Below are 16,496 nucleotides of genomic sequence, written 5' to 3' on the forward strand. Positions count from 1 at the left end.
ATGTCACATCTGGGCAAAATGAGATTTATCTGAAGACATTTTGCTGCACTATTTGAGAGACACTGTAACAAAACGACAGTGCTGTGGGATTCTAGGATTCCCTCTGTCCAGGTAACCGGTATATGGATATGAGGAGGTGCACAGCCATAGGAATGGTGTTTCCTCATATTGCTTTCTGGGGTGGCATTATTTTTCCCCATATCCAATTGGAATATTCAGCTGTCTACAATGCCTTTAGTTGTTAAATAATAATAATAATTTTAGAATAATTTTAGAAGTGTTTTCTTTTATCCCATGATCTTTTGATTGAGAAAGATAAATTTAGAGACTTTATCTATGTCGATTAAGGTCACTGCAGACAAATTGAACTGGGCAGATCAGGGAAGAAAGAAAACCCACATGATTTGCTGTTATCGTAAGAAATCAATTTATCCTCAATGCTTGGACATGACATTTTTGACACATGTAGAAAGACACTTCCTAGATTGAGAAAAGTAAGGTAATTAAAGTTTGTCTTGTATTCCTTATCATGTAATATAAAATCCAAAATATTCATAAACCAAGTCAGAATGAATTTCTTCATGACATCTCAAGTGATTTAACAAACACTGATGACAGAAGTTTCACAGAGCTGGAGGACTGTAGCTTATTTTCAATAAAGTAGTCGTGTTACCATCTAGTGTCTTAAACCTTCTGCTCATTTTTGCAGCTTATTTCTTTCCTTTCAGGCGGTGGAGGAAGCTACTCATGTCTTAACATGACACTTGTTCTGTTGATGATCACATTCCCATGAGCTTAAAGTCAAAACATTTCACTATTTCAGTTTCCATCAGCCACAGTTTGTTGTCAGATTGGTCTTTATAATATCATATATGAAGGAGGTATCTGTAGCACAACTGCATGGACAGATTAGGCATAGAAATATATGCACATTTTTGTGTTTGTAATTACATTTTTTTTGAGCAATCAAACCCTAACAAAAAAAAATCCAGTGAAAGGAACCTTTTTGGCTTATCTCATAGTAGAAAAATAAAGTCTACATTTGAGAATGAGAAGCAAATAAATATGCAGACACTAAATTTCAATACTCTTCTGTGGCTGCATTTTTAAAGCAGCGAGATAACTGTATGTCCAATAATAAGAGTGGTAATCTGGATAATGACTTCTCATGATTCATGTAGTAATCTCATTGTCCACTGGGATCATTAAAAACATCCTGCCTTCCTCTCATTTACATCATGGATATGTGTCCAACTGGCCACTGCTGGAGTCAAGATAGTAGACACCATTAATCCTAATGGTCTGATCTGCTGAGGCCAATTCCTCATTTCTATTTATGAGTTCTTTGTACTGCAGAAAACCACTTGTGCTTTATAACTTACAGAGGAGAGAAAAAGGAAGAGAAAAGAAATTTGACTTAGGATATCCCCTTTAACATATTTCATCAAAAGAACAGATAAAATATTTATTCAGCTACTGTCCTTTGCATTCCCATCAAAGTGAATAGAGAGACATTTAATAACACATGGAAACATTAAAGAAGCTTTTTATCAGAGTGGATGGGAACCTGCTCAGAACAAACATTCTAGCCTAAGGGAAAGTTTTTGATCTGTGAAGCTTAAGATTTCGGTGCTTAAAACACTCTCATATTGGATCATGTGGTCAATTTGCATGAAATAAATGATTTGCTTAAAACTCATAAAACTATAAAATAGAACTTGACAAGTCATTAGCAATAAGTTGTATCGCACTGGTATTATACTAACTAACACAAATGCAATCATTAGAAAACTGCTGCTACAGTAAAGAACAGGAAGATAATGGGGCCAGCCTATACTTTGACCTAGAGGTGTTAGGTCATTGCCCCACACAGTAGACACCACACTGCGGTCCAAATTATTGACTATCTTTCTTCATTACCGATCTACTCGACATTCTGATCCACTGCCCTTTACCATCTTTCACACAAAACCATCAGTCCAAGTTACAAAATTTAGTACTTTTTCCATCTAGGGGTAGGTGATGTAGCTTAGACAAAAACAAAGAAAAGAAAAAAAGAACTAAGCTTTAGTCTGGGATTTTAATCAAAACTAGAAGAAAGAATAAGATTATTTACTTGTTCTTCATTAATTTTTCTAATGTTTTTGTTTTCATTCTGAACTAGGAATTCAATTAATGAAGTTTCTATGTGTTGACAGAGGTCATTGATATAATTTTTGTATTCCCATTGGCAACAAATGGTATTCAGCATCTCATTTCCTCAGTTTGCAATTTCAAAATGATTTCTTAAAAGATGTAAGCTGTTTAGAAAATCATGGGTAGATATTTGGATTCCTGAAGTTTTCCTACCATTCATTTTAAGGCTAGAGTCATTGTCTGATAAGATTGGCAAACATCCACTTGTGGTTATTGCCAAGACAAGAAATAGGTGTAAAACCTAAGATTTTTACCATTTGTTGAACAGTGCCTTTAATGCACTTTTGTCAGTGTCAGCGTGTTGTCAGAGGCTCAGACATGTCAGTCAAGTTTGAATGGCTCCATGTGTGATATTTGGTACAAACTACCAGATGAACTAAACTACATACTTGCAAATTATTTTGCCTGCAATCGTACATATGCTGATGAGATGCAATAACATTAAGACCATGGTGTTCAAATCCCACTGTTGTCTTCAAGATGATGTTTATTTCATGCATTCCCCATGAGTATACGTACCTTTGTAAAACGAGAGGGGTAAGTATGATACTGCAGTTTCCAAGGCTCATTAAGATCTTAATTTCTGTTCTGAGTTTATCACCAAGCATGAGGCATGGCTTTGCATTTCTGGTGTGGAGCTGGAGCTGAGATTTAACAGCCTGATTGCATGTGGACTCTGGTGCAGTAACGGTTTGCTGGTGCATATGACTGAATCGATACCATATTTAACTACTTAATTTTATTTCACAGGTCACAACAAGTTGTGCTTTCCAAAAGACAATTACATGATAGCTACTTAGCATAAATGTCAGACAAAGAAATTAAAAGAAAATGGGGAAACTGCAAACAGGTGTTATAAACCAGAAAATAAGCATAATCAATATAAGTGCGATAGATCTGTTTGTGAATCTTTGGGGAAATGGAGTGAAAAATACTTTGGATAAAGCATGATATCTGCACATAGGCTAAGACAGATAGAAAGTCCCAGTTCAATATCATGAAAGAGTACAGTTCAACACTCTGAGAGAGTAGAGGTGTTTCAATCAGCAGCTGAAATCAGAACCTCATCAGTGTTTACAGTGCATGACCTGGTTGGTATTGGCTAATTAAGAATAATCCTTAAGGATGAGAAACATAATAATTTTACTGGTGTTTCAAGAAGTTCATAATAAGTGGACTTGAGGGAACAATTGAAGATCATTTGTTTGACAGAAGAAAATAAGCTTTTACTGTAGAAGGGGCATCATGGATATGTAACCTTATTATCACAGTGTTATTCTTCAGGGTTTTTTAGTCTAATGAAGAAAACCAGAACTGTAGCATTTCAGCATATGCTTGAGTCACTTGGACTTCATTGATTTAAAATGTGTCTCTTAAAAATAAATTACTTTATTTATTGAGAAATACATTTCCTTCCTATAGTGTCTGGAAGATAATAGCTTTTATGCACAGTGTAATATTTTAAACATGACCAATTCTGAAGGGAGCTCAGCATCCCAGTGAATCTGCTCAGCCTGTTAGTGAATACATTTTCTAAGCTTCTTAATCTGTATACTCATGTGCAGGACACAAGGAAATGGCACCACCTCGTCTTCTTCTAGAACATAGTCCAAGAAAGAAACCAGCAGCTATTGAAGGCAAGTTTGAGTCTTTTCCTCCTTTATTGGCTTCTACTCATTAACTTGACTCTCTGTTCTAATGGACTTTGTTTATAAATATAACTAATATTACAAAACTGATCAAAAAATTAGGTCTGGAACATCAATGGCACAATCATATTTGCATGACAAGACCTAAGTATTCCTTATAGCAGTCCCACAGATGGCTCAGAGGATTTTCTGAGTGAAATAGATTGCAGGATCAAGGCCCAATCTGCAAAATGCTTTGGGTGCTGTTCAGACGTAAGTTGCCATCTAACTGTAAACATAATCAACATTATCCTCTTAATATACTTTAGATTAGTCTTTCAGCTATTGTTATGCAGTAATGTTTCTATGTATTATCTGCAATAATGAACATAATATTTCTGGTTCTGTGTTTATCAACCTATTGTTAAAACCACTGAAAGAAAAATACAAAGTCAGATCTTACCTTCTGAAGATTAAAACATAACTCCTGCAATTGAATTATATTGTTTACAGTCTAATCATATCAGTGAAATGGTGACTATATTTGGTGTCTTAGAACTACTACTGCAATATACATTCTTGGTCTCTACACCATACAATTTGATAGTACAAAACACGTGAGTCTTTTTGTGTAATTACATAGCAGTTTTTATATAATACTTTGGGGTCAGTCAGTCACACCATGGCACTTGCTAATCTCTCTCGTAGAGGTTTTAGTTCTATGTTATCCAGAAAGCTATGCAATCTAAGAGAAAAACATATGGAATGGAAGCAGAATAAGTAACAAGAGCTACAAGATTTGTCTGCATTTGGAAATGGAAAAAGAAAGTGAGATTTCGGCAGGACCTATGACTAAAACAGAGAGTTACATTAATTAGATATTTCTGCAATGTGATTATTGTGAATCAGAATGTTTGGAAAAAAACAGTTACGTGACTTATTATCTCTTTCCCCAAAATCTCTTTTACATCGAATGAATGTTTCTTTATAAACACACTGTTTAAAGGAGTAAAAAACTGTGGTTATTGTGACACAATATAGTTTACAAATAGATTTGCAGCCCTGCTTATTTTAGGGAAATGTTAGAATCTACTTGTCAGAAAAAAGAAGTCCCTGCTATGTTAAACACTGTTATCCACCAATTAGACATAACAGAAAAAAGACATAATAGAAAAAGACTGCTGCATTTGCTGAATGATAAACTTAATCTTTAAATGTAACTGTTAGACAACATGAACCAGCATCGAATTAACATTAAGTTCTTGATTTTCAAAATCATGAGGAGCATGCAATTACTGCAATTGCACATGGAAATGACTATTTATGACCAGTTACACATTTGTGTGTTTCATTAGCTCATTTATGCATGCAATTGAGGTAATTGTGAATGTAAATTAGACACCCATTTGGCAAACAAATTGGGGGGCAGATTATCTTCTCCGAATCGTACAACTAAATTCCCCTTAACGCTCAAGGCCAGTCACTAGGATACAATACTGTTCATGCAAGAGTTTTGGAGAAAATGAAGAAGGAAGGATTACTTTCAAAACGCTGCTGTGAAAAGCTGTTATATTGCATTATTGTGTGTTTTCCGTATATGAGAAAATATGCCACAGTGGCTTCAGGAACCCTAAACCCTGAAGATTTATTTCAACCCTGGGGAAAGTAATTAAGCAATTTGTGGGAATATTTGGCACAAGGTCAGAAGGGAAAGGAGTAGGTAGAGAAATTTAAATCTCTGAAATAGTTGAAGAGACATCTGTCTGTGACTTCTTAATGGCTGGTACATCACTAAATATCACTGATCAGGTGAGGGGACAATTTGAAACATAAGATTCCTCTTATCATAAATATAGTTGAAGATAGTATAGTGAGCTCTCAGAAGAAGGAACAAGTACAAGCATTTGTTAATTGAAAAATGTACTTTACATAACATGAAAGGACTGGCCCAGCCTTTGACAGAAACAACCAGCCCTGAAAAAAAGGTAAAACTATAGGAAATAACAGAATGATTGTCACACAGAAAATTTATGAAACCAATCTATTTTGACTCTAGGCTTTCCAACTGAGTGATAGTCAGACACTAGATACAAAACCAGCTAGTAAAGGCTGAAAAGATTTTCCTCTTTTTCTAGCTTGAGATGTTTTCGCTATTGCCCCATTTTGCCACTGCCTGTTTAGGTAATCTTGGGCCATTCTTGATTTCTGAGGTGGTGAAAATAGTGGTAGTATATGTGCCAGATACTTCTGACATTTTTAGATTATTTGATACTTTCAAATAGCAAGTCTTTACTGGATAGTATCCAATGCCTAGTAGAGACTATGCTCTGTTGAATTCCTGAGGTCTTAGAAATAACAGCACATTGTTATTATGTATTAAATCTCAACCTTTGTCTCCTTGTCATTGCCATTTTCTCTTCCTTCACCTCCACTCTCTTCCTTCACCTTCACAGTAAATCTTTTGGAAAAGGGGTGATTATGTAAGACAATCCCAGTTTGTACACTATATTCTAGTAGTATGCAATAAATTGCATTGAAGTGCGTGCACGTGAACTGAACTTTTCAGATATCTCCTGGTTGGAAAGCAAAATGCTTTGTACTCGTCTGGTCAGAAGGGAAAAGAACAGATCATTGCTCTCCTATTTCATGGTGGTTTGGCTCTTTTCAAGAAGCGTTGCTGTCTTGAGATCTTATCCTCAAAGTTCAATGAAGAATTTGACGTTTCAGGTCACCAACAGAAGAGAATAACAAAACAAAACAAAACGAATCAAAACAGAGCATCCTGCAACAATAAACAAGAGAAAGATGGAAAGGGAATTTGTCAAGAGAAAGACATTGATACATGACTTCTACTTGTGTTCCAAGCTTGGAAACCTTGTTTGGCAAACCATGAAGTAAAATAACTAATTTTAAACTCTTTATCTTATCTTTTTCTGTAACTTTCACAAGGACTTGGAAGCAGCACTCTCAGCTTGGCTGACACTCTGATGATGCCATCTAGGGAGGACACTGGTGCTGGCTGTAATTGAACAGACTGTTCTCCGTGGCTATCTGAAATTTGATTTTAATATGTTTCTTCCTTGACCGTAGTCTTCTTCACCTCTTTTAACTCTAGCTTTCTTGTATTTTGGTATCCACTGACATCCTAAAACTGCTCTGCAGTGTACACTGATTCTCTGTGAATGTCTCTGTCAGATCTGGACTTTTTTGCTCAGCTCACATAGCTTTTAGCTTCCTCCATTTCCCTATTCAACTGAGAAGGACTCTCCTTTCTGGTAGTCCTCCCATGTTACGCTCTCTGCGTGGCAGGATAATCTCTCAGGAAGATGCTGCAGTTAGACAAGAAATGTTGAAAGTAAGCTCAGATGCTTAGTTAGTTATTAGTAAGGCATCATAGTAATTGTTCCAGAATAGCACGTCTTTGCTTTCTCACAAGATCCCAGCACCTTTGTGAGAAGCCTGTATCAATATCCTTCTCTCAGTGGAAGGCATCTCAATACATGTTACGTATGATCTCAACCAGACAGTATGCTTTGTACCACTTGGAAGAATATTCTATCACAAAAAAACTTTGAACAGCATTGTATCTGAGTATCAGTTTCCAGGTTATATTGCCCCAGAAATCTGTGCTTGTATCTTTGTTTGGGAGAGCATTTATCACGAAAGAGTCAACAACATAATTGTTCTGATCTGTTAATGGATCATGATGGGCTCTGAAATATCCCCCTCCTTTGACTGAACTATACTGGCTTTTCATTGCCGTCTTGCTAGTATTTGTGATATTAAATGAGGTAAAAAAGAAAAATTTAAAATCTCTATAATGTATTTGAAGGAGCTCTGAGGAAAAAAAAATATTATCTAGTTCACTGTTTGAATCCTCTAATTACAGATTTTGCAGAATGCAGTAAAGTGAGTTGCTGTGAAACACGTTTAACTTCCTCCAAAACTCCTGCGGAGGCTAAATTGGCATTGAAATAGAAATCTGCATCTATCTTTGTTACTGTGTAGAAAGTACACTATCTGACTATCTTAAGAAGAATTTCCAGTCTATACCTCAGTTCAGGAATATATCATTAAGGGATATAAGCAAGGGTATCTAAATTACTAAAGCCAATACAAATTTTGACAAAGCTCCCTTGATGTATAGAAGTGTATAAATCTTATACAAATCAATCTGCCTCTGTACAGTCTGTCAACAGCCACCTTCTCTTCTGTACACAGATTGTTCTATAAAAATTTTTTTCTTTTGTACTATAAAATCAATTAACCTTAAAAAAAAATCCTTCCAGTGAAAGATAGTGATTCAAGATACAACAGAAACCTTTCAACAATGTAGGATGTTGATGTTTTCTCCAAATTTACAACATTTTTAATAATAGTGACATGATTTGTATATGAAAATCTATTTTCTGATAAATTCTAATCCAAGGGAGAATAAAAAGAAATAAGAGAAATGTTTCTGTCAGAAATATCACAGTACAATGAGCTAGGTTTTAATCTAGTTTATCAGAAGTAGTAGTTTAGGTAGCTTTAACAGGGTACTGTATATACAGCATAAACCCAAGTTTTTTTGAGAAATATGAGCCCTACATCTCCATGAGTCTGCACTCAAGACAGTAAAATCTTTGAAATAATACGCGCTAACTTTCAAAGTGAGTTATTTAATGGCTTAGATTAGACATTTAAGCAGTAAACTCTAATGATTTAGCTATGATGAAAAAAGCCTAATTCTTCACTGTTTCAGAAAGCCCTTGACATTTTACTTAATGACATGAGGCTCTTCTGTACTACTTTTATTCTAGCATAAGACGGAAAAAATTTAACGGACACTTGGAAAAAAGCTTTCTAGGATGTAGAAAAATTATGTACAAAGATACATATATTTTGATTAGACGTATTACTATGTTTTCTCATTATTGTTATTAATAATAAGAATACTCCAATTTACAGTATTAGATTATGTATTTTAAAATAAATATGCACCAAATTCTACCCAATAAAACAAAACCAAAAAAACTCTGAAGATTATTTTAACTTTTAAACAAGTTTTTTAGCTGTTACAGTAAAGCAACAGTCTTTTGCATATGTTGCACCTGCAAATGGAAAAAACTTACTTGGATTAAGATTCTCTGGACTTTCAAAGGTAGAAATTCCATGTTTGTTTGGAAAGAAAAGGGAAACCCTTGCAGAAGAGGTCCTGCATAGCCTGTTCATCCCATTTTCCTAAATCTCAGACATTCTTGCTCAGAAGCATGCCTCATAAAAAACATCATCAAAACTCTTCCCAGCACTGGTAACACAATTGGTCCTGCTGTTGATTCATGTTGCCTGGTAGGAATGTCAGTCATAAGGAGGGAGAAGACTAACACTGCTGCCTTAGCCGTGTTGGTTTGGCTCTTGCCAGGGAAGGTTGAACCATAAGAAGTCGATGTTCCACTGGGAATTTAAGTCTTCTTCATAATCTTATTTGGATCATATTTGCCATTCATCATTGTCCAATGGAGTTTCTATTGCTGGTCTTGTCATGGAAGTTGGCATGCCCTCTCTTTTTTCCCTTGGCATACATATTCTGGCTTCATTACACTACTATTTGTACTCCTTTGCTCCCCACTGTGCTGTTTACTAAGGGCAACATATGGCCCCATGCTACTAATGAGCAGTTTTGGTGCTTAATTCAAGAGAGCCATGAAAAAGGAGTCTATAATCGCTGCAGGAAGAAATGAGGAATACTTATGTGGGTCACATGAAAGCACTAGGAATTTCAAGCATGATATTGCTATTACATACTTTCTGCAGACCTCAAAAATATCTCTACAAGCAATCTTCATAGTTGCCAAATAGTGTTTCAGATTGGGATTTGAAAACAGTGAAGCAGTTTCAAAAAGCAAAATCAGACTGGAGAAGTTGCCTAGGACTTCAGGGAATACTATATCTCCAATGACCTGTGTACCCCACTAGTCTTCCACTTGCTGAATATGAGAACAAATTGTATTGCATTATTCTGTTGAAATGAAATGGTGCAGTTTAAACAGAGCTTTGCAAAAATGCACTTAATTTTTGACCTAAACACTCATCTGTAAGTTAGAGAGTACCTGAGTGTGTGTGTGTGCACATGCGTGACCTCATATATGTGTTTGCGTGTGAAAAGATGACATTCTAAGAACTTTAGACTAACACTATTTAGGTTTCCTTGATCTTTCTTGACTTTTCAGTAGTTTGGCTGAGACAAGACAGAATTATTTCTCATAGAGAAAATAACTGGACCAATCAGAAAGGGATTTTTTTCAAAGAGACAGCTGAGGTCAATTTTTACTTGCAATTCAGATTTAATTTTAAAAGTATGAGTTTCCATGACATCCTAAACTAAGCAGAAATATTTCCTTGCATTTTTTTTTAATTCCTCAAAAATGTTTGTAACCCTAAAGGGGCGTCATTTTGTGAATATATGTGAAATTGTTTAGAATTATAAATTCAACTGGTCAGTTATTGTCAGTCTCCACCTTAAGCAACATGCAAAGGGTAAAGAAACGTCACCAAAAGCTGAAAGGTAATGAGTTATTTTAATCTTTAAAAGGATATTCATGTCCCACTGAAATCAACAGCAAAACTTTCATTGAGTTCAGCAGGGAAAGGATTTCAGTCACCAATTAAAACAAAGGAAGAACAGTCATAATCTCTTCAAAATTAATAAGGTGCAGCTTAAGGTGTACAGAGATGCTTGCTGAAAAAATGAAGTTTTACCTGGAATGAAGTTATTGCATTCAATCTGAATTATATTTTTTCTGGAAAAGCTAAATTAATGTTTGTTTTGTTCTATTTTGTATGTAAGTGAGTACACACGTATCTCTGCTGCTCCTCATTTCTGCCAGGACTAGAATCAGGAGGCAAGAAAAGCTGTTGTAGTACTTCACAAAGTCAGGTAAAATCCAAAGTCTCTCGCAAGAGCTTTTCTCCTGAGATTTCCTGACAACAGGGTTTTAGATAAATGCAGATAAGCCTTATATAAGTATCTGAACTTTAGAAAGCTTATCTGAACCAAAACATCTCCAAACTTCTGATATTCAGTCCCACTAGTTAGTGTTTGTTATACACATGCCTCTCCACAAGAAGGTACCAGTGGCTGTATTTCACTGCTCTCCTTACCTCAGTCTCTCGGAGGGGATGGGATGAGCTGACTATTCCTTCCAGCATCAGTGTTTCCATAAGCACATGGAGCATCTGGAGCAATACGGAGAAGAAACTCTTAGAGTACCTTCCTCTTCCAGTTCCCTCACAGCATTCCCATGACACTATGCCCAGTAGCTCACGTGCATCCCTAAATTTAGATTCCACTCAGCACTGGCACAGTAGCACACTGGTTTTACTAGGCCTGTTTTCAAGTGCTGCATTGTTAGCATGTTTCTGTTATCTCCCCTCCCCCTGTTGTCCAACAATTAGTTGACATCCCATGAGAATAACACAAAGACATTGTCAAAGCTGGTAAAAGCAATTCAAATTGGAACACCTCTTTCTTGGTCTCTGTTGAATCTTACTTGGATTTCCACCCATGTCCTCAATCCCTCACCCCTTATTCAGAAATAATTTCCATCATCTCAGATATTTCTTTGCTTTAGGGCTCTTCTTTTTGCTCCAGTCACTTCCCAAGAAAACTATTCTATGCCGTTTCTTTTTTTCTCCCCCCAGGAAAAAATTTTTACCTGAATTTCTAATTCAGTAGCACATCACTGCTTTAGTTCACACTTCTCATGCTCACTGGATTCCTTCTTGTACTACATAAAGCTCCACTTCGGCATAGAGTCTACAGAAAAAAACTTGACTAAAGGCAAAGTCCATTGCTTGTCTTGCTGACTGATTCTGTCATCTTGTACTCTGCCATCTGCATATATCCCTATTTCCTTCTTGTTAAGGCATTGCAGGCTTTTGAAGGTGAGGTCTTTTTGTACATGTATCTCTTAGACCCTGTACATAAAATGTGGTTCAGGACTAGTGCTCCTGGTAAAAAAAAAAAAAAGCATTAATTACATTATCAAGAAACAGTAACAATAACAATAGATTTTTCAATAGTTCAACTGCACTTTAATTCCATATTGCAGTCAACCCTGAGTCATCAAAATCACCTTGTGTTTCCTTGTGTAACCCACTGTTCGTGCATATTATGATCCCTCTTTATGCAGCTGATCCATGGACATTGGTAGTCCTGTTACTATTCCTAGCTAAAAAAATAAGTACTTTCAATTAACAGATGGGGTCCATATTTTACAGTGCAAAAGACCCGTGTACGTTCCTATTTAATTATTTGCTCTGCCTCTTAATTTAGCTGTGTACATATCTGGAGAAAATCCACTGCATTTAGTGCTTCAGAAATGACAATTTTTGCTGGTATTAAATATACACTTAATATGCAACAATCTAAATGTGAGCTACTCAAATCGAGAGGAAATAAATTTATTCAAGAAATGGGATTGCTTCCTTAAATTAGAAATAGCTCTTCCATTTACCAAGTCCCTCATTCTCATTTACATAAACTTTTGTCAGTAGTAGCTGTGAGGGACATCAATGGGGCTAGATGCAGCTGAGATGTGAATGGAAGCCCTGTGACTGTTTCTCTCAGACTTGACCAAGACTGCGTATCTTGCATTGGGCAGTGCTAATGGAAAATAGGGGCCACAGTCCTTTAATACATCTATATAATCATCCTCTACAAAATTCATAACGAATATAGATGTCTCTAGGCTTCCTGGACTCTCTGAATATTGCAACTTGAGAGCTTGATGGAAGAAAATTGTCAGTGGAATTAATTGGTGGAATGACTTAGCAATAAAACCTCTGCAGCCAGGGCTGTAGTCTCCTTGTGCTTTAGGTTATTCGCAGTAATTGTGCATCCTGTACATCCTCCATACAAAGCTCCACTTCTCAAAGCATCATGTGTCAGCTCATGGCCCTCAAGACACATATGGCTCTGAACCGTGCTATGAAAATTGGAGCAGATTTCATGTGGCTTAGCTGGGCCCCAGAAGCATGCAAAATGCTACAAATTCAAAGGCAGAAATGGTCCTTGATTAAAGAGAATCTTGTTGTTTGTAAGGACCTTGGGCTTACAAATTATTCCTGTGCAACACCTAGCACCAGAAGTACAAGGAAGCAAAAAAATTCATCTCACTGGAAAAGTGGAGCTGTTAACAACTCCATCAGAACTGAGGCACTCAGAAACAAACGGAAAGCACAGAAGTATCAGCAGCACTTCAGACTCTGGTTAGTGGCAGTAAAGGCTAGTGGAAGGGAGACAGTTAGAAGGAAGCTTTTCTCTAACAGTGACTGATAGACTTGATAGGTTTAAGAGTTTCAATTAAATCAGGCAGAGTAAGCAAACAAGTAAACCCCTTTTTAGAAATTGAGTTGTACATTGCATGTGGAAATGAAACACTGAAAAGTCAAAGGTAGCACTGGAAAGTGGAGCTGTGAGATAGCTTGTGTATAACCTGGGGTCGAAGGGTCTTCCATTTTGAGGAGGCAGCCACAGTCCCTAGCATGAGTCTCTGAAGCAGCATGTCAAAGGGAGAGAAGGGGGGACTCCTGGGAACCCTAGAGTTAGACAATAACAATATTAAAATATAGAAGAAAATTAAGCTCCAAAGAAGCTTGTGGAGGATAAGCACTACTCTGATGCTCTACACATGCTTAAGAAATCTGAGTATCATAAAGCACACTCATGACACAAAAGAATTTGTAGCTTGAAGTCCAGTACACTCAGGGTTTCAGCAGGGACAATTAAGCACACAAAACACTGGGACAAACATTCTGTGAAACACATGTGAGGATTTTCTGCTTCATCAAGACAATAACAAGGAAAACACATTGAAGAAATCTGTTTAAAACAAGAAAGAACTGAAACATGTCAAGATTATGCTTAACGTTCAACACTATTGTCAGAAAATCAGCAGAAGTATGGTTTGGGGAAACTCTGAATATTGATAAACATATTGCCTCCGTGATAGGCAAAATACTTTTATTTATGAAACCACCATGGACAGACTGTAGAATTCATGCACTCTATGAAAATAGCAATTTTTCTATCAAATATTCTATCAATACATTTATTTTGTTTTAGTTTAGGAAGCATGCTGTGCAGTATTTCAATTAATCTTTTTCATTCCTTGTTTGTATATATTTTTTCATGCAGAAGAAAAGTCTATTGTGGTAGCTAGAGAAGTGAAAAGTAAGTTTCCTCATTTTTCCTTTCTCTTCATGTTAATTTATGCAAGAGATAATAGCATATTTGCTCCTTGGATCTGCTGGGTTCAGAAAATATTCCTATACCTTAAATATTTTGCAAATAAGAAAAGACTCTCGCTTAAAGGCTTATGATGCTGTGTTTCTGCCAGTTTGTATGGTAATAAAACTTGGTTCCTTATCCACATTCATAACAGTAAAACATTACAAAAAGAAAACTATAGTACCACTAACTACACTCACATCCAAAGCCATGCAGCACAAACTGAAGGTAACAAATTTGGCTTTTTGTGGATAAAAGCAGTTAAAAAAATCATTTAGATTAGCTATTCTTGTACTCCTGTGTTCTTCCCCATCAAAGTGGGGATTCATTTCCCAAAGGAAGAATAAGAATTATAGATTCCTCATTTCCTCTGCTGAACTCTCAATTTTCTAGTTAATAACATTCATGGAATAAGTAATTAAATTGTTGTAGCTTTTTGTAAAGAAAGCAAAAACATTGTCCTTATTTCTACCATTGTCTAATTAATTGGCAAAATAGAGGCAGATGTTTTTAAAAGAACAAGTCATGTTCTTTTGTAGATGATGTTTTAACTGCAATTCTCAGTGAACAACAGAAGTCCTGTAATGACACTTTCGAAGGTTTAATTCATAAAAAGTGTTATAAAGATATATCTGCAGGCTTTTCATGGCATTCTGCACCTACTCCCAAGTACCACTTGCAAGTTTTGCTGCCATTCAGTCAGGTTTTATAATAGAAGCAGAATAGGCGCATGGCTACTGAATCACCACAATAAACTCTTAGTTACATCAGGTTAATGGGCATAATTCCTTGAATTAGTACTTACTTAAGTAATTATCTGGTGTACATACTGGTTCCAGTTCTATCCTTAGTGCCACATTCACTCTCTGAGTATTTAGCTGTATTTCTGAGCTGCTGATGGTAAACTCCTAAACAAGTGACCAGCTTGTCAAATCTAGAGCCTACTGCAGTCAAGGATTCCCATCCCAAGTATATACATACATACATACATACGTGTCTGTGTACACATATCTCTATGTAAAAGTAGTCAGCTGAACTTCTATTTCCTTTTTCAGAGAGAAAAGAGGAAAAGAAAAAGACTGATGTAAAGACAGCTACAACTGAAACTAAGAAGAAAGGTATGGTATGGGAATGTTTCTTCTTGGCCTCATTCAGCTTTTAGTCCCACTCCTGACTCAAATCCCATTGTTTTTTGATAGGTTAATCTTCTGCTTCTGGTTCTGTGTTGTCCTTCTCTTAGTTTCTTAGCCACTATTTGCATGTTACCACTTCTTCAGTATCTGATGTTCGATGTGTTCAGTGTCCAGTATTTCCTAAACTCTTTTTCTGACAAATGAAAAGTCCTGTTTGGTGGCCATCTATGGGCTTGTTAAACAATTTAATGGAGTCCCTATATATAGGAGGACATAGTGATATTGCCACACACAAAGCTCTTGGGAGGAATTAGTCAGTTCACAGTACACCACTTTATGCAGTTGGGGGAGATTTATTTATTTATTTTGTAGAATCACAACCAAAACTTGCAGTGACCAAACTGCAAAACCTTGGTGTCCATCTAAATAACATTTGAGATCATTCATTCCCAGGGAGCATCTAAAATCCACTAAGGTTTTGCTCTCATGGGAAAATATTTATGTCATTCATTATTTTTTAATGATCTCATTGCTCCTGGAGCTTAAGCTAAAAGGTACCACATTCATGCACTGATGATTTTCACCTAGCCCTTGATGAATTATTAAGGGTCCAAATCATCCATAGTTGAGGCATACTGATTAATTTTCATTTTCAGCTGATTGCTCTGTGGCTAGTTGGGTGCAAGTGCTATAAGGAAATAATCTGAACTAAACCCTCGAATAAGTCACATTTTTTTCAGCATGTGCCCACCAGGACTTGGCTGACTGCATATTTGAGTGTATGATTCAGAGTTCTAGTGTATCAAATTACTTTCTTTAATTAAATCTTAGAAAAAGAAGGAAAAAAAGAGAAAACTCATGAGAAGATAGCTGTCCCTGAAATTAAAAAAGCAGGTAAGAAATTGAAGTCTGTCTTTCTCTGCAGTGGATATCTGACTATTTAGTGTAAGCACTCTCAGGTTTTAAGAATTTGAGATAGGGATGTATGTTCCTTATCACTCAGAATCCAAGCTGGAGATATATAAAGAGATCACAGTATATTTATTTATATATATATGTGTAATATGCTTCCATTATACATATATAATTTTATGCATATTTCATATATGCCTATGTGTATGTATATATATATTACATATAATTTTGAATTCTGTGAGCTTGGGATTTTTACAACAACGTAGAAACACTGCTTTCTCTTATACACTAAATCAATCAAGAGCATAAGTAGTTTCAAAGGGTGCATGGCATGGAAAGACTGAATAGGGT

The 16,496-nt window shown here is 36.1% G+C and overlaps 1 protein-coding gene across 1 annotated transcript in view; it reads left to right on the plus strand.

The window, feature by feature from the left end:
* Window positions 1–16,496, plus strand: part of LOC104162426 (triadin-like) — a gene marked incomplete at its 5' end in the record, with an annotated part of 187,016 nt that overhangs the window by 64,812 nt on the left and 105,708 nt on the right. The window contains 3 exons of the mRNA XM_009701141.1: window positions 3,762–3,833; window positions 15,153–15,215; window positions 16,062–16,124. Of these exons, the coding sequence (XP_009699443.1) occupies window positions 3,762–3,833; window positions 15,153–15,215; window positions 16,062–16,124 (198 nt within the window). The remainder of the gene's footprint in view (window positions 1–3,761; window positions 3,834–15,152; window positions 15,216–16,061; window positions 16,125–16,496) is intronic.

Source organism: Cariama cristata, unplaced genomic scaffold (genome assembly GCF_000690535.1).
Source record: "Cariama cristata isolate BGI_N322 unplaced genomic scaffold, ASM69053v1 scaffold5605, whole genome shotgun sequence".
In the NCBI taxonomy this organism is placed as follows: domain Eukaryota; kingdom Metazoa; phylum Chordata; class Aves; order Cariamiformes; family Cariamidae; genus Cariama; species Cariama cristata.